Source organism: Vanacampus margaritifer, chromosome 16, assembly GCF_051991255.1.
Source record: "Vanacampus margaritifer isolate UIUO_Vmar chromosome 16, RoL_Vmar_1.0, whole genome shotgun sequence".
Classification (NCBI taxonomy): domain Eukaryota; kingdom Metazoa; phylum Chordata; class Actinopteri; order Syngnathiformes; family Syngnathidae; genus Vanacampus; species Vanacampus margaritifer.
The window spans coordinates 17,954,572-17,975,689 of NC_135447.1; the positions used below are offsets into that span (position 1 = coordinate 17,954,572).

At 38.5% G+C, this 21,118-nt stretch overlaps 1 protein-coding gene across 5 annotated transcripts in view; it reads left to right on the plus strand.

Annotated features, from left to right (window-relative positions):
* The window catches only part of mark4a (MAP/microtubule affinity-regulating kinase 4a), a 56,154-nt gene extending 35,860 nt beyond the window's left edge, over positions 1 to 20,294 (plus strand). Inside the window, exons 12-18 of one of the 5 annotated variants that reach the window (XM_077547616.1) lie at positions 404 to 593; positions 766 to 992; positions 2,762 to 2,865; positions 3,544 to 3,825; positions 6,732 to 6,814; positions 9,448 to 9,492; positions 14,452 to 14,667. In XM_077547616.1, the coding sequence (XP_077403742.1) occupies positions 404 to 593; positions 766 to 992; positions 2,762 to 2,865; positions 3,544 to 3,825; positions 6,732 to 6,814; positions 9,448 to 9,492; positions 14,452 to 14,516 (996 nt within the window). In that variant the 3' untranslated portion in view covers positions 14,517 to 14,667. Of the gene's footprint in view, positions 1 to 403; positions 594 to 765; positions 993 to 2,761; positions 2,866 to 3,543; positions 3,826 to 6,731; positions 6,815 to 9,447; positions 9,493 to 14,451 lie in introns of all 5 variants that reach the window. The other 4 variants (XM_077547618.1, XM_077547617.1, XM_077547613.1 and 1 more) reach the window with 4 other exon arrangements.
* The last annotated feature ends 824 nt before the right edge of the window (positions 20,295 to 21,118 follow it).

The following is a 21,118-nucleotide window of genomic DNA, read 5'->3' on the forward strand; positions in this document are numbered from 1 at the left end:
AGTTCATATTCAACGTTAAATTGTGTGAATACTTTAAGTAATGTGAAATCAGACTATATAAATACCCCGCGAGGCGGGAATTTTTGATGTAAGTTGAAACTTGAACGGTGTATATGGGAGTTGTTACACGGCAAAAAAGTTTGGCGAATAAAAATCACAATAACATATGTGGGAATGCTTCAGCAATCAAAAGAGTCCAAATTAAATTATGATCTTCATCTTGGATGGTCTCTCTCTTCTTGTTTTTATTACCAGAGGTTAAAGGAACAGCTAAAATCAGCCAACTTGTTAAAAAAAAAATGTTTTACTGTAAAGTGAATCTTCACTTTTTTAATTGAACGCCTAAAATAAGTTATATTAATTATTTCTGCGTTGTCACTCTTCCATTTGCATCTCATTTAAGGAGGGCAGCGAGGCTCGCACAGCCAGTACCCTGTCCTTGGCAAGGGTGCGACCCAGCCCTATCACCAACGGAACCAACAAACACTCTTCAACAGCTACCGGCTCCTCTTCCTCTTCCACCTCCTCCTCACACAGTAAGACACAGCGCAGTGCCTCCACTTACCACAGGCAGCGACGGCACAGCGACTTCTGTGAGTATTTATTCTTACTTGTGACTCGTGAAAGTGTTACAGTTCCTGTAGAGCGTGAAATGTAGCTCGTCAGCCAAGCCACTTCACTATCGACTATCCTTTTCTAAGCCACTGGGGGCTGTTGTAGCAGAATACTCCTTATATGAGTCTCTCGTCTGTCTATGCACTGCTGTCCTCCACAACAAAGGCGGGCCGTCCATGCCCGTAATGCACCCCAAACGGAGCCCAACAAGCACGGGCGAGAGGGAACTGCGAGAGGGACGAATGCCTTCGCGTAAGGCCAGCTGCAGCGTGATGGGAAGCCACAGCCTCCCTCCTTCTAGTCCAATGGTTAGCAGCGCCAACAACCCTAACAAGTCGGAGATACCAGACCGCCGTAAAGACATGACCGCCACCACAGTGAGTGTTTCCTACTGAGTCACGCGAGACGCCACAGCTACTTTTTCAAGCACGTTCTTCAAGTCAGAATCACAGGATTCTTTCTTGACAATGTTAAAAAAAAAAAAACGTACTAGGAATTTGTCTCCGGCACCACTCCATTACTACAGCAAACAAGCCACTATAGTAAAATACACATTTAGGACGAGGAAGATCCAACAATGGAAGGTGTCTAGTAGTGTGGTAATACGACAAATGTGCAGTCATCAAGCATAAACTGCTTTTCCAGCAGCTTTATAGTCAACTGGGCCTCCAATTCAATGTCCAACCTTCGAATTGTGAATGAAAAGCTCTACTGCAGGGATCTCAGTTCATGGTGGTCCCAACATACACAGTAAATTCTGCAGAGTAAATTTTACTCTATTTAGAGTGGTAGAAAATACTCAGTTTTAGGGTAATTTTAGAGTTTACACTTGAATGAGAGTAAAATAAAGAATTGAAAAAAAACTAAAGTCACTCAAGGGTTGAAGAACGAACTCACGTTCTTCAGCTTGGGAGACAGCCGATCTATTCCCTTAGCCACGCAGCTCCTGCTCTGTGTTAGTATATCGCTCATGTCAAATGGAATCTTCCTAACTCCAAGACCAAAAATGAGGTTTTGGTCTCTTGGATATATGGGAATAGTAGGATGGGCAGGTGTGGCAGTCTCCCAAGCTTTAGGTTGTGAGTTTGTTCCTCATTCCTTGAGTGACTTTTTTTTTTCAAATTCTTTAATTTACTCTCTTACAAGTGTAAATTTTAGCCTACTCTAAAACTGAGTCTATTTGGCCCCACTCTAAATAGAGTCAAATTTACTCTGGAGAATTTACTGTGTATGTGATTTTGAGGTTACGAACGGCATGCAGTGAAGTAGTTTGAGCAAAGACATGAAAAGAATCATGCATCACAAGAAGGCTTGTTCAGCGTTGTTTTATATTGATGTTTGAGAAGATTTTTCAACATACTTTATATTAAATGTAATTTGATTTAATTCCTATGTTAGTGCAGGTTAGCGATAGACAACGGTAAAAGACTACAGTACACAATCACGCAGAACAAGAAGACATGCTTCGTTACTGCCTTGCTTACTGTTACCTCTGGAAGTGTTTTTCATACCAATTCTTACAGTATTTAAGACTAAACTGCCGTGTTAGCGTGAGTAAGGCATGGTCAGACTTGCAGGTACGTACAATATCAGATTATGTTGCCACTTTAGGAATGTAACTCCATCATAAACTCAGAACCTACTGTATATTATTTTAAAGCAATACGCCACTGAACAGTACAGTATTCGATTAGGTAGGCAGTATATACAAAGGATAAAAATACAAATATCTATGGCATCTTAGTCGATGGCATAATTCCCACTTTTACGTTCGCCGTGGGATGCAATAATACCTTGTGAATGTCTTTGTAGTTATTTTAAGCCATGCAATTTTATGCCTGTTTACAGCACGCATTACGTCATGACGATCACCAAAAATGGCAGATACTGTGCCTAATGCAAAAATATCTCTAAAAAGTACTATAAAATAATAATCGCTCAACATAAATTGACGATTAAATCGGGAAATTGAAATGAACCATTTCACAGAATAACTGGTTAGTTTTTAATAAATGGTGTATTGCTTTAAGTATTAGATATAGCTTTCTGTTCAAGACCACAAAAATGAATGGAATGCAATACATTTGATTCTATTCACTTTCCATGTGACTAATATTTGCTTCTCACCTCACTTTTCACTCTAAAGAATAACATCCCTGGAAGCGCAATGACACGCCGAAATACATACGTGTGCACAGATCGCTCAGGGGCTGACAGGCACTCTCTCCTGCAGAATGGCAAAGACAACAGGTACTGCTCTGTGTCATGTCTTTCTTTTTGTTGCTTGTTTTTGGCAGATTTTTTTTTTCAAGATACAGTGACTCAGAGGGCTCTATTTTCATAGACGGTACATGCGGAAATGCTGGTATATCCTTCTTTCACTGCATGCGTTTGCCAGTTCAGCAGACCGTTCTGGCACAGCAAGGGTGTGTCCTTGAAATTAGGTGGCAGAAAGTTTGTCTAAAGTTACATCTGCTCAGACCATGTCTAAAAACTGGCACAGGTAGTCTTAAACGCAATTTTGGTGAATTTGATTGTTCCACAGGCAGAGAGATACTGAGCTCTATGGATATGTGTGTGGATGTCAGATGCATTTCATTTCATCAAAACCTCAGAATCATTGTAAAAATCAATTTATTGAATGTCTTTCAGGTCCGCAAACATATTTAAGACGCTAGCAGTTATCACCAGCTAATTCTCTATTTAATGAGGGTACCGGTTTACGTTGTCTGTTGCCACACCGCCCCAAAAGCAGTGATAAGGATCGCTGTGTCTGAGTTCACCACCTTTGTAGGGAATGATTGGCAGCAAATGAAGTCAGCTGTGTTCACGCTCACAATGCACACAACATGAAAATAGCGCCCCGCACTAGAAAATAAGGCTCTTTTTTTCTTTTTCTTTTTTTAAACCTATTTTGTTTCATTGTAGCTCGCTGGGCCACCGCATGCCTGCGGCTTCTCCCTCCACACTTAGCATTTCGGGGGCCGGAGCAACATCTTCTTCTTCTTCGGACCGATGCCGCTTAACCCGAGGCTCCACAATTCGCAGCACCTTTCACGGGGGACAGCTGAGGGATCGCGGCCCTCCGATTTACTCGGCCCCGCCCACTTCACCCACCCTGTCCCACCATGATGCCAGCCCTTTGCCCCATGCTCGCACCAGGGCCACCTCCAACCTCTTCACCAAACTGACCTCTAAACTCACTCGCAGGTATAGTAACTACAGAGATATTTTTTTATTCAGTTCCCTGTACTTAATAATAATCAATAATACAATTAATTTCTAGTGTCATATAAACTATATAAAAACATTAAAAAATATATAAAAATGTGTACAGTGTCACCTCACTTTTCGCGAAAAATCCACAATATAACGAGGTACAACAATATAAATTCTGTAATGTAGGAATATTGGACCCAAATACAAATCCGTGATATAGTGAATCCACGATAAGTGAACCGCGAAGTAGCGAGGGACCCCTGTATACATGTCATAAATGCAAAAATATAACATCAAGGCTCGAAATCGCAGCTTGCAAGTCAAAATGTTTATTTTGTGCCTCATTAAAAAACATTGAAAAGCAAAACTCTCGTGTAAAAAAATAAAATTAAAATAAAAAAGCAAAACTGACAATCACCAATTTGGTAGTTTTTCCTGAACTCCCCCAGAAAAGCTTCACTGAGCTGGACGCATGTGTGTCAAGGTTTCTGCAATGCGCTGATGTCACCTACGCACGGGACGGACACCAGTCGACTGTTGAGGCAAACTAATTGCTACTTATGTCACAACCAGCTAGCTAGCAACAAGCTATGTTGGCTACTAGTGTGTCTAACCACATTGCAGACTCGGTCCTGAGGTAGTAGTCAGAATTATTAAAATAGAAAATGTTGCGTGATGCCCTTACCTGCTATTGGAATTGACTTTCCAGGGAGTCTTTCAACACTTGCTGAAAGTTTCGGATCCATTTTATTTTTCCGAAGCTATGGACCTTTAAAAAATGTACATGCCAAAACGAGGGATTACACCTCTCAACATTGAAATTGCTCTAACTTTGTCAATTTTTGAGGTACGACCACGTATTATACATAATTTGAAAGGGAATTAAGTGTACAATTAGTTTATATCAACATTTGAATTTTCATTTTTTGAGTCTTCAGCCTGATTTTGTGAAAACGCATCTCATATATTATTCGGAAAATGAATGAATAACACACGTTATATAAAATATTTATAATATCAGTATTATTATATGTTTGTTTTCACAATAGAGTCGTAGTTTTTGAGTTTGACTGTTGCGGTCTGTAGATATTACAAATGTCAAAAATGTGTAATTAATCAAATTACATTTCGGTAGATTAAGAAAAAAAAATCAAATTAGCTTTGCTGCTAGACAAAACTACAATTTGCTATTATACACAATGTGAATTCAAGAAATAAAAATTCTTGATTATAAAACGAAGGTCAGGTCCCGGGGATTAATGTGCGAAAAAATAATAATCTGCTACACAATAAGAAAGTTATTGTAAAATATACGGTACATATATTTCGAGCCTTGTAACATCTATTTAATTTTTTCATTTTACATTGGTTTTACACCTGCCACTTAAAACAACATATCATACAAACAAACAAAAAATTCTGGCTAAATTTTAGAGAACTAAAACTATTCCCCGCAATTAGTCACAAATAAGGTCATGTACAATTAAATATGTATTTGCTCACTGTTCCTTTTAAATGCAGATGCCTTTACCCCATTTTTATTCTTCGCATATTCTAAAGAAGTACTTTATTATTCTGCATATAGACATGAAGCGTTATGTGTCACTGCTTAACCTGATGACTCAACATTTTCATTCGCTTCATCTGTCCTATCTCTAGCAAAATTTACCATTGTGAACAACAACTTTAAAAAATTAGAACACGGTTTTAAGTATTCATTAACATCGTGTTTTTAAATTTGGATGTTTATTCTGCTGTTGTGTGGAGTGAAAGTTGCCCTGATGATTTCAAGGGTTAAATAAAAGCAAGAAGGTAAAAATAAGGTATAATAGGTAATAATACCATGAAACAACTAGACTCGATGCAATTTTTGCAGAAATTGTGTGGGAATGCTGGAAGCTTAATGATGATAGCTGAATGCTAAGTTGAATGCTTATGAAAGAAATTGAAAGATAAATGATGTGAAAATAACAAATGTTTAATTGTAGTTAAATGACAAATGAATAAAAAGAAAACTTGAACCGCAATCTGTCTAAGGTAGGATTTAATAATTTCAGAGAAATCATAATCAATTTCCTGAAATGATAGTCAGTTGGTATCAAACCATTGAATTTATTAAAATGTGGTCCAAGCGGGGTTTGAGCCCAGGTTCTCCGTGGTGGGAGGCAATTGCTCTGAGCACTGAGCAAACTTGACTTGTTCAAGTTCATGGCTAATGGTGTATTTATTTTGAAAACTGTCATCTGATGTTGAAGGCCAACATGCATTTAATAATTTCAGTGAAATTATAGTGCATTTCCTGCTATGATAGTCACTCGGTATACAAGTATATATATCCCTTAGCATAATGGCCATGGATATGTTTGCAATGTACAGTAGGAGGTGGGATTCGAATCTGCGACCTCCTGTTTACTGGACAATAAACTCAAAGAGCTGGTAATGATTAGAAATTGTATGTATGGAAGTGGACGTGGAAAGTGGGACTTAAAAAAGTTCAATGTCAGTACCATTGAAAATGAATGGGGAAAAATTGATGCTTCCAGCATTTCCACAATAAAAAAGTTTATTCTCTTCAACTCGAGTTCAACCCTGCTAGGATCCGTGCGTATTAGAATGTGTATTCATATTAGCGTCTTTGCAAGACCATCTGTGGCCCCAGATTATCCCTCGTTTCCCTCTTCCTCTCGTCGTCATAATCACACATGACTAATTGAATCAAACCACAGCTTTATCCTTGCCACTCAATTCCCGTACCACATCTCTCCTTGACCAGTTGGTCTCCTGCGATTCAATTATATCTCTTTGTATCTCTTGAACCCCCTCCCTTCACCGCTCTTACCCTATATTCCGTCTTCACCATTGTTTCTTATTCTGCTTTCCTACTGTCATGGCATCAGGGTCAACCTTGACCCGTCCAAGCGCCAGGGCTCAAACAAATCAGTGTCGGGTTGCACTCTTCCACAAGGATCAAAAACCGTTAGTAAGTTCCCGTGTGTCTTGCTTATTTCTTGTGTGCCTGCGCTGCTCCGTTGTCTGCCTAGTCACACGGGAGTTACATCAGTCTGTGAATGCCTCATAGATTTTTCTGTATGGCTCCTTGTATTAATAATTGCTACTCTGCATGTTGTTGTTTTTAACTCTTCATACTATTTTCTTTCTTATACAGTAGGTTTTAAGCATGACTTAGCATTTTGTTGTTGTTGTTGTTTTGTTTTTGTTTTTTTTGAGGGGGGGGTCATTGTAATCAACAGTGGAGACTCTCATTGAGTGTTAACTCTCTATCCAACAGTTCATCTAAGTATGACCATATACTCTGGTTACATTGAACACACTTAAGCTATAATGTGAAAACTTGACAACATACAACAAATTAACTACATAGGCAGCAAGCCAGTCAACTCCCACAAGTGAAGTATGTTGAACTGAAGTGACTGTAACAGGAAGTCAAACAGACATATAATGAGACATTTTTTATACCCATTAATTTAGCAGTTTAATCACTGCTCTGCATTTAATATAACATATGCAACAACAACGCAAAACGGCACCATCTGGTAGGTTACAGCCACTGTAATGCATTGTAGATTTCATACGATATTGATACAACATGAAATGATTGTGGAAACAGGCTCACTTTTGATACCTGAAAGTCCATGTCTGTACTTTTTGTTTTTTATTACGTCACTATAGAGTGTGTCGCAAAGGAGAGGCATAGCCCACTTAACCCCAATTTTCACTAATATTTGAGTTGGGAAAACCTGAAGACCACTATACCAAAGAGCAGTAATTGTTCACATCCACAGTGAAGGTTCATTGTGTAACAAAAACTCCACAACCTCTTGGAAAAACAGTGGAACTTCAATTTAATGGACTCATTGGGGGAATGGTTGGTCTGTTACACTGAAGTAATTTTTCGTGCCTTAAAAACTCCTAGAACCATACAAAATTATTGCTTTGTGTGTGGGGGGGAGGAGGGGTTACCCTTAACCACAACGTTAGTACTTTCTTTTTCACATGTTGCAATTTGATCTCATTGATCGGACTTTACAACAACAATAAAAAACAACAACTGTGTACAGTATCAACAATAGCATGTTCGAGAGATGCATACAGGACTAGCACCTGAGTTAGGGTGACTAGATTTCCAAGATGAAAAAGCGTGATATTATAATTTCACAGAATTTCATCAGTATTCAATCTTCATCCAAGGGGCTTTGGGGGGGCAGCCGACATGCACATCAATTGCTAATGCTTAATGTTGTCTTAGTCGCTAAACAAATCAATCCAGTGCACTCACCGTTATCCTACCTTTTTTGCTCGGTCCCAATAGCTACTGGAAGCTGGCTGTGCCGTTTACCTCGCGCCGGTCACACATAGTAAATAGAAAGATAGCCTACCACTTGTGTTGTCGCGACTGATGACAGCAAGACTATATTTCATCTATGATTCTTAGATGCCAAAGCAGTAAGTAGTTGTAGTTCCAGTCACCGGCTGCTACGCACAGATTTACATATGGCTTATTGGTACAATCACCGGGGGCGTCACTTCTCCCCACGGTGAGTATGCGCCATTGACAGTGCATTCATATTTAAGTCTGTGCTGCTACGTAAGTCTGTCCTCCTACTGATTAAGATGCGGATGGGGATGAGAACGCAAAGGTGAATTTGGAAGTAAATAGAAGCAAATTAACCGTTTAATTCCCTTTTAATTGGTCTATCTTATGAATCGCTATGACAATTGTGTGATTGACATAAACAATAAACGGGTCAAAACAATTGACGAAATTCGCCGGCACCCGGGACCCAAGGCTCATAATCAGGACTATCCCGGCCAAACGGGACGTCTGATCACCCTAACCTGAATTTTAAAAAAAAACATGTGACGCAATGGTAAGCTAATGTCCATGCTGTCCATTTCCTTAGATAGAACAGGCAGCCCTGCTAACATGGCCACTACAAATATACTGTACATGTATCGCTTTTGAAAGGAAAAAAGCCCCTGCGAACATGTCGCCACACTGGCGTGCTTTTTAGCACAAAGGTTCGTTTTGAGTGCACCAGACACTTTTTTCTGACTGTTGAATCCGGGGCCCTTTGGTTCTGGGGTCGTTGCATCGATGTTCCACTGTACCCAAACCCCCTGTGTGTACACTACACTAACCAGGAGACAAAAAGCAAAACGATATGTAGTCATGAAAGTGCATTCACAGTGGATCTCCACAACACATATGTCTCTTTCATGTAGTTCTCATGCCTGATTAAGTCAGTTTATTGATCGTGATGGCAGTGTTGCAGTGCAGCAGCTGCGGGGTGAACGGCCTGCATACGTTATGTGCTCAATGTTGCCAGAGAGTTTTCATTATCAATTTGTGGTTAATGGGTTGAAACTCATTAAATGTTTATTCTATGTGTTACAATAACGTGCACTGTTGTACTATGAAGAGCAATCAATGCATGCTTTCAATTGAAGTGAGCTAGGTTGTAAGGTTACTGGACAATATGTGCGTATGGCTTGCTTGTTGTTGATGCTTGCTTTTTCTGAATGCCGTCTCATCGCAACGTTTTCGGTCGCTCTGCTCTGGATTACCTCTTATGTTGTATCTCTGTCTTCCAGGGTCACAAATGAATCTGAGGGAATCAGGAGATTTGCGATCACAAGGTCAGTGTGCTTGTCACGTACAAAATTCTTATTTACTCTGTTCTTGCGTTTGAGTATAATAGAAGTAGCCATATTGACTACGTTTACTTGCAGTCAATAGCCCTTACAAAGAAAGGCCATGTAAACAGGAGCCAAAAAATTTTCATTGGGGAGGCCAATGTGATTTTATAATAAATAAATAAATACATACATACATACATAAATAAATAACTTTAAAGATGCTCAATACATAAATAAAATATAATCTAATAAATACAAATATAATAAAAATAATATAAAAACAATATTAATAAAATTAATAGTATTAACTCTTTCACTGCCACTGACGTTAAAAGACGTCAAGTAAAAACCTACGGAGGGCTGCCAATGACGTTAAATGACGTCATCCAATTTTTTTTATTTTTTATTTTTATTTTTTTGAAACGGGTAGAGGGAACCCTTCCGCATCTGTGGTGAAAGTTTCCAGCAAGTCTGTTGTGCCTAATGACTATTTGTGGCCCCTAGAGGGCAGCGATGACTCTCTTTTGACAAGATTGGGTAGGCGTCAGCAGAAGACGTGAGGCGGGGCTAGAGTTTTGAGGGGACATTGGCTGAAGAAGCCATAATGGTGACCGGTTTGCAAGCAGCTCACGGTCGAGCTGTTTTTTTCAAAGACGAAAAGCATCGACCAACGCTATAAAGAGCACATTGATGACGACGATGATCATCATCGATGATGATGATGGTGACTCCGAGGTTGACAGGGAAGTTGGAAGCGTTGACGGGGCGGCTACGACGACGTCATAAAAGGTTCATGGGCGAGCGATGCCAACACCAGAAAACGCGGAGCACAACCGAGCACGCTCAGCGCGACGTTCAATCGGACGACGAAGAGTGCCCCGAGTCCAATGCATATTCATCGGAGGAGTGTGTACAGTCTGCTACTTGCTATTCCCCGGAAAAAAAGGCCGTTTGCACGCGAAACGCACAAAGCGAAAGTGAAACTAATCTGTTGTGCGAGTCCTGCTGCGTCTCCTTGCACGCAGGGGAGTGTTATAAAAAGAAAAACTGTATTTGAAACATCCACATAATTTTAAGTAGTACCACAGTTGCACACATTTGTAAATAGTTAGCGAAATTGTTTTGTCAAATTGTTACACTGTTGAATGGAAATAAACGTATTTTGCAAACTAAAAACACTTTTTCATTGTTGGTGAAAGCGTTTTACAGAAGTAAAGCACTATTTAGGTGTTTGTGGCATCATTCATAGACAAAAAGAAGTGTACAATTCACTAGAGTGCATGAAATAACATCGTTTCACAAAAAGCTTGTTTTCTCCGCTTTTTGTTTCAAAACAGAGAATTTCGGTGAAAGTAACCATTTTCTATTGTTGATTACTGAAGAACGGAATAAGGTAGAAACAAACTTTTTTTTTCTGATGATTTGGTAGTATGTGTGCTTCCATAGTCCAAACACAACATTTTCTGTGTGTTGAAAGATCAGTCAAAATGCTTAAATCGGCTGGCACTGGGGACAACCCGTTTCTGAAAACGTCTGGCAGTGAAAGAGTTAATAATAGTAATCAATAATCATCATCATCGTCATAAAAAAATCTAATATAATCAATGAAATTAAAATAATATAAAAACATTAATAATAAAATGAATAAAATTAATAATAATAATAATCCTAAATAAATAAAATCTAATATAATACATATAAATGAAATAATAATAATATAAAAATAATAATAATAAAATTAATTACATTAACTCTTTCACTGCCATGGACATTAAAAGACGTCAAGTAAAAACCTACGGAGGGCCGCCAATGACGTTAAAAGACGTCATCCAATTTTTTATTTTATTTTTTGAAACGGGTGGAGGAAAGCCTTGGCCAGCTGTGGTGAAAGTTTCAAGCAGATCTAGTTAGCCTAATGACTATTTTTGGCCCCTAGATGGCAGCAATAACTCTCTTTTGACAAGATTGGGTAGGCGTCAGTAGAAGACGTGAGGCGGAGCTAGAGGGGACAATGGCTGGGGAAGGGAAGAGAACATGGCGACCGGTTGCAAGCAGCTCACGCTCGAGCAGTTTTTTTCAAAGACGAAAAGCATCGACCAACGCTAAAGAGCACATTGATGACGACGATGATCATCATCGATGATGATGATGGTGACTCCGAGGTTGGAAGCATTGACGCGGCAGTAGAAGACGTGAGGTGGAGCTAGATGACTGAATTAGCGAACAATGGCGACCGGTTGCAAGCAGCTCACACTTGGGAATTTTTTTCAAAGACGAAAGGCATCGCCCAACGCTAAAGAGCACATTGATGACGACGATGATCACCATCGATGATGATGATGGTGACTCCGAGGTTGACGCCGAAGTTGGAAGCGCTGACGCGGCGGCTATGACGACGTCATAAAGTTTCACGGGCTAGTGATGCTAACACCGGAAAACGCGGAGCACAACCGAGCACGCTCAGGCGGACTTTCAATCGGACGACGAAGAGTGCCCCGAGTCCAATGCATATTCATCGGAGTAGTGGGTACAGTCTGCTACTTGCTATTCCCCGGAAAAAAAGGCCGTCAAGAAAGTGTAACGTCTGCACGTGAAACGGGCCATCGCAGTGAAACTACTCTGTTGTGCAAATCCTGCTCCCTCTCCTTGCACGCAGGGGAGTGTTACAAAAAGAAAAACTGTATTTGAAACATCCACATAATTGTAAATAGTACCACAGTTGCACACATTTGTAAATAGTTTGCGAAATTGTTTTGTCAAATTGTTACACTGTTGAATGGAAATAAACGTATTTTGCAATCTAAAAACACTTTTTCATTGTTGGTGGTAAGTGTTTTACCGAAGTAAAGCACTGTTTAGGTGTTTGTGGCATCATTCATGGACAAAAAGAAGTGTACAATTCACGAGAGTGCATGAAATAACATCGTTTCACAAAAAGCTCTTTTTCAAAACCGAGCATTTCAGTGAAACTAACCATTTTCTATTGTTGATTACTGAAGAACGGAATAAGGTAGAAACAAACGTTTTTTTTCTGATGAAAGATGAGAGTTCAATCTTTCATTTGGTAGTATGTGTGTTTCCATAGTCCAAACAAAACATTTTCTGTGGACCTTGAAAGATCAGTCAAAATGCTTAAATCGGCTGGCACTGGCGACATCCCGTTTCTGAAAACGTCTGGCAGTGAAAGAGTTAATAATAATAATTTATAATAATAATAATAATGAAGAAAAATCTCAGATACTAAAATCATCAAAGGTGGAATTACTTCCTATAGCAAAGAAGCACTTCTTCAAAAGCAGTACAGCCACGGAGGACTCTCCAAAGATTTTTATCCAGCCGAAAGCCGGATGAAAGTGGCCGACTCATTCAGCCGGCAGGCTCATAGCGAGTCAAAGTTGGGGACCGTCTACAAGTTGCATGTTACAGAGAATCAAATGACCAGTCAAGTCACCATTGAGATTATTCACTCTGAAAATGTAATTTGTGGACGGTCCCTAACATCCGGGTGACTTTGACTCTGACAGGCCACGCTACATGTTGTGTGCTAAGCACGCTTTAGCCCACATTAGGAGAAGCCACCCCCCACCGCCCCAACCCCACACGAAATGACATGAAACGTGACATGCTGAGGATTTTACTCTGATCAGAATTGGCGCAGTAATTGGAATAGAAGACGGCCTTTTTCTTGCCCATTACGTCAGCAAACTCCCATTGAAATGAACGAAGGCGGATTTCGTTTACACACGGAATATGTCATCACGATCATGTGACCAGGATAATGGCGTTCACCATGGTATGTTCTTATTTTTATACTTAAATCGGTTTAAATAAAATTCAGGGAATAAGATGCCAGATATATTGGCACTTTTACTCTTTGTACACAATGCCTAATCCAATACTGGAAAATGAGTTATAAATCTTATATCACTTTAATAACGCGCTTTTCTCAAAACAAGAGATTTCAACCTGCCAACTTTGAAATTGCGCTAACTTATTAAATTTTTGAGATACCAGAACATATTATACATCATTTGAAAGGGAATTAAATATAGAGTTAGAATATATGAATATCTCTATTTTCATTTTCAAAGACATAAGCCTGATTTTGTGAAAACGCATCACATATACGTGAATATAAGTCCGTACGTCTGGCGCACAACCCACCGGAAATAAACAAGCAGAGGCTGACAAACATGGCGATGCAGCACAGAACACTTTTGGAGTAAGGAAGAAACGGACTATTTTATTAGTGTGGTGAACGGCATGTTTTTTAATAAAGCATTATTAAACGATAATGTCTTTTATTGACCTTAGAAAGCCGAAATGACGTCTGTTTGCGTGATGACATTGCCCGTGCGTCACGGTTTAAATCTGTGGAGGACCAAAACTGCCAAAATTTAAAATAAGTAAATGAATAAATACATAAATAAATAAATTACTAAAAGTTAAAATAAAAACGGATATAAAAAATAATTCAAAAATGTAATTCCTCCCCAAAAATATAAATGGAAATAAAAACAACTATATATATATATATATATATATATATATATATATATATATATATATATATATATATATATATATATATATATATATATATATATATATATATATATATATAACAAATACAAAATAAAAGACGAGATTAAAAACATGCAAATATCAAATTAAATGTCGAAGTGAATACAAAAGTAAATATATAAATATGTATTTATTTCCACATTTATTTTTATATTTATTTTAATTTTTTGAATCTCGTTTTTTATTTTTGTATTTATTTTTGCTTTTATTTATTTATTTATTTATAGATCTATATTGTTGTTTTTAGATCGGGTTTTGTAAAAGGGAGTAACATCTGTCCGCTCACGCATGTAAACAAGTAATGCCGGATTCAGAAACTGGAATTTTTAGCTTAATGACTGCATGTAAACATGGTTATTATGTCTGCCTTTCCAGTTGCCATCTACCTGGGTATCAAAAAGCGTCCGAGCCCAGGGCCCTCGGACGTGGCTGGGATCTAAGAAGCAGTGGGCGGCGGGACCCTGCGGAGGTTGTACTGGCTCTGCGGGAGGCAGCACTCGGATGTGGCTGCCAGGTGCACCACGCTGGCCCCTTTCTGCTCTCCTGCACCCACGGCGCGGCAGGGGGCCGTGTGGCTTTTGAGGCCGAGGTGTGCCATCTCTCCACGGGCGCCTCTGGGACTTCAAACGGGGTGCGCTACACACGACTCTGGGGGGCACCGCTAGCTTTTCGGGACATTGCCACCCAAATATCCAAGGATCTTGAACTCTGAATGGAGGGTGGGCTTAACTGTGGGTTTGGGGATGTGTCGGTGTGTGCGCGAGTGTTGGAAAGAGTGTTTATGTGTGGAAAGGGAAGGGAGTTGGGACAATTTTAAAATGATACAATAGAGAAGTGACAAGGGGCTGGATTGGAGAGAAATCACTTCTCTTCCCAGCTTGTTCACAACTTCCCCACACATGGACACACGCACACACACACACACACTCACACTTGACCCTCACGAATACACACACACACACTGAGGGAACCGCCCCCTCACCCAAGCCACTCCCAATGCCCCCTCCATCCAGTCACGCCACAAAAGCTCAGCTCTCCTCGCTGATAAATTTCCCCCCTGGACCTGGATCTGACTGAATCTAGTTAAATATTTTTTACTACTACTCTAGCCATAATTATAATATTATTTTTTAATTTATTGCTCTGATGGTTGTTTTTATTCACTATTATTTTTACTAGTGCAGAAAAACATGAATTGTGTCATCCTCTTTTAAATATTGATATCATTTTCATTTTTACATACACTATTCAATTTTTCATACACTTCTGGACATAACTATATGAGCTCTGTGCCAGACAAGCATTTGAGTCATGTTGCTTTAATTAATCCACATCGCTACGTTGTGATGACTGCACTGGATTAAGGTCAATGGGAACAGGGTTGACCAGTAAGAAACTGACTAACACTAATAAGTCTGTGACATCTTCAACTTAACGAGGCGGTGGGTCTTTGGCTTCTCAACACATTTCTTGGTAACAGATAAGCAGAAAGAATATGGAGGACCAAAACTGCTTAAATTTAAAAAATAAATAAATTACAAAATAAATAAAAGTGATAATAGAAACAGATATAAAAAAATTAATTCAAAAAATAAAATACAAAAAATAAATATTAATTGAAATAAAAACAACAAAATATAAATATATCCATAAATAAATAAATGTAAAAAAATAAATACAAAAATAAAAAACAAGATTCAAAAAATTTAAAAAAATAAATACATATTTAAAAAAAATTCCAAAATAAATACGAAAATAAATATATAAAAAGAATGAAATACCCAAGACATGCTTAGGACATTGAATAACATTTGGCATTTGACCGTCTGCAGCATGAAATAAATAAATGTGAGAGCAGAGCTTTTATATTTATTGATTGGTATTTAATTATATTTATAATTGTTATTTTTGTATTTATTATTGTCATTATTTTTACTTTTAGTTATTTATACATATATATATATATATATTGTTATTATATATAATATTTTATATATATATATATATATATATATATATATATATAATTCTTTGTAATACATTTTTGATATATATTTTTTATATCTTTTTTATTTTCACTTTAATTCATTTATTTATTCAGCCATTTATTTATTTTTAATTTTGGCAGTTTTGGTCTTCTGTAAAAGAAAACTGCTTTGATTGGTCACAAAGAGGATGCAGGCATCTCATTCAATGAATGGAGCTTTTTTTGTTCATTTTCAATGCTCACCCTCCAATTGTAATGTACTGAAAAGATTTTCCACATGGTTATACTTGAAAAAATTAATACCCTGGCTAAATTTGGACGGGACATTTATTTATTTACAGCATACATTTGATCTATCCATTGTATATACTGCTTGTCCTCATGTGAGCTGAAGCATATCACAGCTGGCTTTGAAAAGGTGGAATGACCCTAGACTGGTCGGAGGTTTCACCTATTGGCAAATGAGAGCCTTCAGTTAACCTTTAAAAGCATGTTTTCTGGGGTAATGTCCCTGTGGTATGGTGACAAAGACTGTTTTCTCAAAATTGTTTGATCAGGGATAGCCTATACCATATTTTTTTAGACAATAAGGCCCCCTCAAAATCCTTTATCCATCATCTTTAATTTAAAGTCCTTCCTAATACGTTAGCGTTGTCATTCTCAGTCGCATCTAATTGCTATCAGGTGTCTATGTTTTCATCACACCAGAGCTACTTTCTGCTTGCATGTAAGAAGAATCATGGGAAATGCTACGGTCAGACCAGCTGAGCGTTTCTGGGGGTGCTTTTCTAACGTCAGAATGTGGGACTGCGAACGTTTTGGGCTAATGGTGAGTGTATTGGGTTGTTTGTAGCTGTTGAACTGTCAAATAAGATAGCATTTAGCATTAGCCAAAGTAATAACACAACCACAACAACAACACCAGATTGAGTAGCGATGGTCAACCTTTATTTTTATTTTTTTGTCCAAGAAGGATATTGCACCTAATAATACGGTGCGTCTAATGGGCCGCAAAGTGCGGGAAGTCATTTTCAAAATGTTAAAAAAGCAAAAGCAATTATCAACCAGAAGCTACCTTTTCCACAAATAGATAGTATTCACTGACATCACAGCAAGTCGGCCCCTCATGGCGGGTCAACTTTCCAGCGTACTCAGCTGTGTTTGTATTGTGTTTACACCGAATGTTCTTCTGTTATCGATGAATGTCACCCCCAACTTCCTCTAACGTTACTTGTGTAAGCAAGACGTATACGAAAGATTTAGCTCAACACTCCTTGCAGCAGTACACGCTGAAGCGTTTAGCGATTAGTGGAATCGATTGGATTACAAACATTTGACGATGTTACTGCCCGGAGCAGGCTACATGGCCACATATGTTCTGAGGTAGGATGGCTCCCAAAATACAGACATTCTTGCGTCTTCTGTACTTTTGGCTTTTATTGTTTGCTATGTGCATTTATCATTTGTGAATTTGAGGTGAAAAATCTTGGGTTATTTATTTTATAACCAAGTTAGCTAGTTCCCCGACCGCGCTAGCTAACTTGGTAGCTAGTAGCTACTAGCGCTAGCATGTTACAACAAAAACAACAATAACATTGTTTATTCCTCATTTATTTTCGTACACTTTAACAACAATTTCAACTTTTGGGCTGCTGCGAAAGGAAAATATGAGACCTTCAGGAGGGCATTTGGAGCAGAGATCTATTTTAAGCCAGCGCTAGCACGGCTAGCAGCTCACAAATATCACGATTGCATTATGGTAAAAGCATTTTTACCATCTTACAATGACACTGACCTTAATCAAAATGGTCAGAACACACTTCGGAAGACTTTGTCGATTGGAAATCCTTTTGATTTATCTTTGCAATTCCGGACACTTCTTTGTTCATTCCCATTCTACATTCCATGGACCCATGACGGCACACAATGTGGGGCAAATTACGTCATTTGAATACTATCTAGAAGTACATTATCACTTAAACACATCTCAAATTTGGCCAGGGTATGAATAATATTACGGTTTAACTGTACATAAAACTGATATAAGAAGCGCTGCGATTTTGCGTTATCATGCTTGTTTGCAGCGTCCGACTTGTCATCCCTTCACCTTTTCTTCAAATGCACAGCAATGAGACAGCAATTCTGACACATACTGGGGAGAATCCATCTAAACCTGTAGCCCTCATTCACTTTTATGAAGTATGGTTTCACGGTACCATGGGCAGCTGAGGATGTGGCAATTATAATTGCCCTTGAGGGTAGTAGCCTCAACTGGTTTACTTTCAGTGCAATGCAGCACTTGTGCCCAACTGCGCCATTACACAAAAAAAAAAAGTAGATGAGCCAAGTAGCAAAACACAGAAGTACACAGAAAAACACACTCCATCCTCTTCTACTTGTTGTGGCACAGTATATAAACTTGTCTGTCCATTCTTGATGACTGTGGGCTGTTGCGTCAAAAAGTGGAGTACCCTGGAAAGGCATGATGAAGGCATTGTGGACGTTTTTTTCTTCTTCTTGTTAGTCCAGTTGCCTTTAAAGTGAACTACCCCAGCGCCTTCACACAGTATATATTTAATGTACAAAAAGGAAGAGACAGAAAGAGCGGCGACTGCTTTCTATTCTCCCTCCCTGTTTTGAGTGAATACCGTACTGTGATTTACATAGGCTGCAGAGATAATGTTTTTTTGGCTGCTGATTTACTGTTAATACTATTTCTCAATTGTGGCTTTTCTCATGGTAACCCCAAACCATCACCCATCATCCCCCACTTCCATTTCCTTTCCAAATCAGCAACTCTATGAAACAGGGATGCCAACCTCAACCATCTGCCACCTTCAAGTTCAGTCATTCCAATAAGCATTTGGCTTTCCTCAATCTTCTATTTGTACTGGGAACCATTATACAATCATGTTACAGACCAATGTATAACATCTTTTCATTGCTGATTGGTGTGTGCTTTTTCAGCCGGGGACGGGGGAGATTGGGTTTGACCTGACCTCCTCTTTAGGGTGAAAAGCAATGTGGACACCAGGAGTCTCTCCCTGTCCTCTTCCTGAGCGTTAACTCGTTGTGGTATATATTTGCATTAGGTAATATAGACCTCAATGCACTTTGCTTTGACTTGAATCAGCTCCTTCCAGTGGACTTTTATGGGATACCCACAATTAGCCACTGGAGGTCGCCAATGTCTTAAATGTGAAACACTTCAATTTGTGGATATTTGCACAGGTACTTAATTTATTTTTTAGAATAATATCATTAAAACAGGATTTATATCAGCCAGTTGTTGACTGTATATTCAATTTATGAAAATAGTATATATCTTAGAGCTCAAGGTTTATTTATAGCTAGAGCAAGAGAACGTCAATCTAATTTAAAACTGTTTCTGTCAATGACAATGAGAAAAACAACCCACTTGCAATCCCGCATGACTTCAGTGTTGGATTCAAAGGGAGAAATGAAACATGATTCACAGCTAGGATTGGTAGCTTTGTGAAATGAAGACTGGACCTAAATCGACAGTATCAAGGAGTGCTTGATGTGGCTACAAGCTTTCCCCGTCAAACACATGGACAAACAGCTTTTGGATAGAACATAGTGACTTCACATTGTTCACTACATCCAGGGCATATTCAGGCTCATGAAAAGGTATGCCTGTTTATAAAACTGTATCTGCATAACCTAATAAAAGAGAAAACCTTCAGTTTAGAAGCCCTATTTCAATTGGGAATCACAAAGCATTTAGCTATCCTTGACGTGATTGAAGTCCTGTTACATTCAAGCCATAAAAAGCTGTGCCACTGACTGGGTTGTTTATATATATAAGTATTGCAGTAGAAACAACTAAGGACAAAAAACAAACAAACAAAAAAACGGCTAATGAGCAAACAACTCATTCCGAGTGGAGGATGGATGGACGTTAATTTAAAAGTGCATCTATTAAACTTTTTCTTTTAACCTTTGTTGGCAAAGGTTGTTTTGCCAGATGGTACCGTATTTTTAGTCCTAGAGGGCTCAGTATTAAACATGCACTGTTGTCCGAAAAAGATTTTGGAAAGAAAAGTATGTATGCAAAAGAGCCTCGATGAGACTGATGAAAAGTTTAGTAGCCTTTTCACTGCTTTTAATTCCTCCCTCTAAAAAAACAACTGTAAACTGAGCTTGAATGGTTGTGATATTTACAGGAGAACATGGATCTGAAGATTAATAAAATTCACTGATGTTGGCATTCTTTGTTTCACTTTGTCTTAGTTTTTAATGTGCACACTGTCATCATCAATATGAATAGATATGGCCATAAGTGTTTTCATTTATTCACACAAAGGATTTGCAATAAACAGGATGTTATTGGACAATATAATCCCATGTTTAATTTAAAAGATTTCACAACAACATTCCAAAATTATGCACTGTAGGTTAATTAAACACCCTAAATTTTCCATGGGTGTGATTGTGAGTGTAAATGGTTCAGCTACAATACAGGGTAGGCCAAAAGTTTGGACATGCACACATCTCATTCAATGCATTTTCTTTATTGTGGGAATGTTTTCTAACCATTATTAGTATTATTATATCAGGCATTTTTTATTCTCCACACTTTTTTGGCATTAACAACTCCCACATAATACTTTACTACTACCGAATTACACCATTCAAATTTCAACTTGCTTAAAAAATTCATGCCTCCCAGGGTATCTATCATCTGATTCCACATAACTTGCAGTACACAATTTAACGTTAAATATAAACTTTTCCCCATTCATTTTCAATGTGACAAACATTGAAAAAAGTCACTTTCCACGCAGTGTGTGTGTGTTTGTTTTTGGTGTGTGTGTGCATTTTTTCTATTAGATATCATTAGTTCCACTTTTCCATCTAAATGAATGAAGGGTACTTTCAGATAACACTTTTCATAAGCATTCAGCTATTAGCATTCAGCTTTCAGCATTCCCACGCAATTTCTGCAGAAATTGCACATAGTCTAGTGCTGTTCTACTGTTTTATAGCCTAGTGTTTGTAAATGCATCACGCGACTCACGGGAAGGGAGCGGG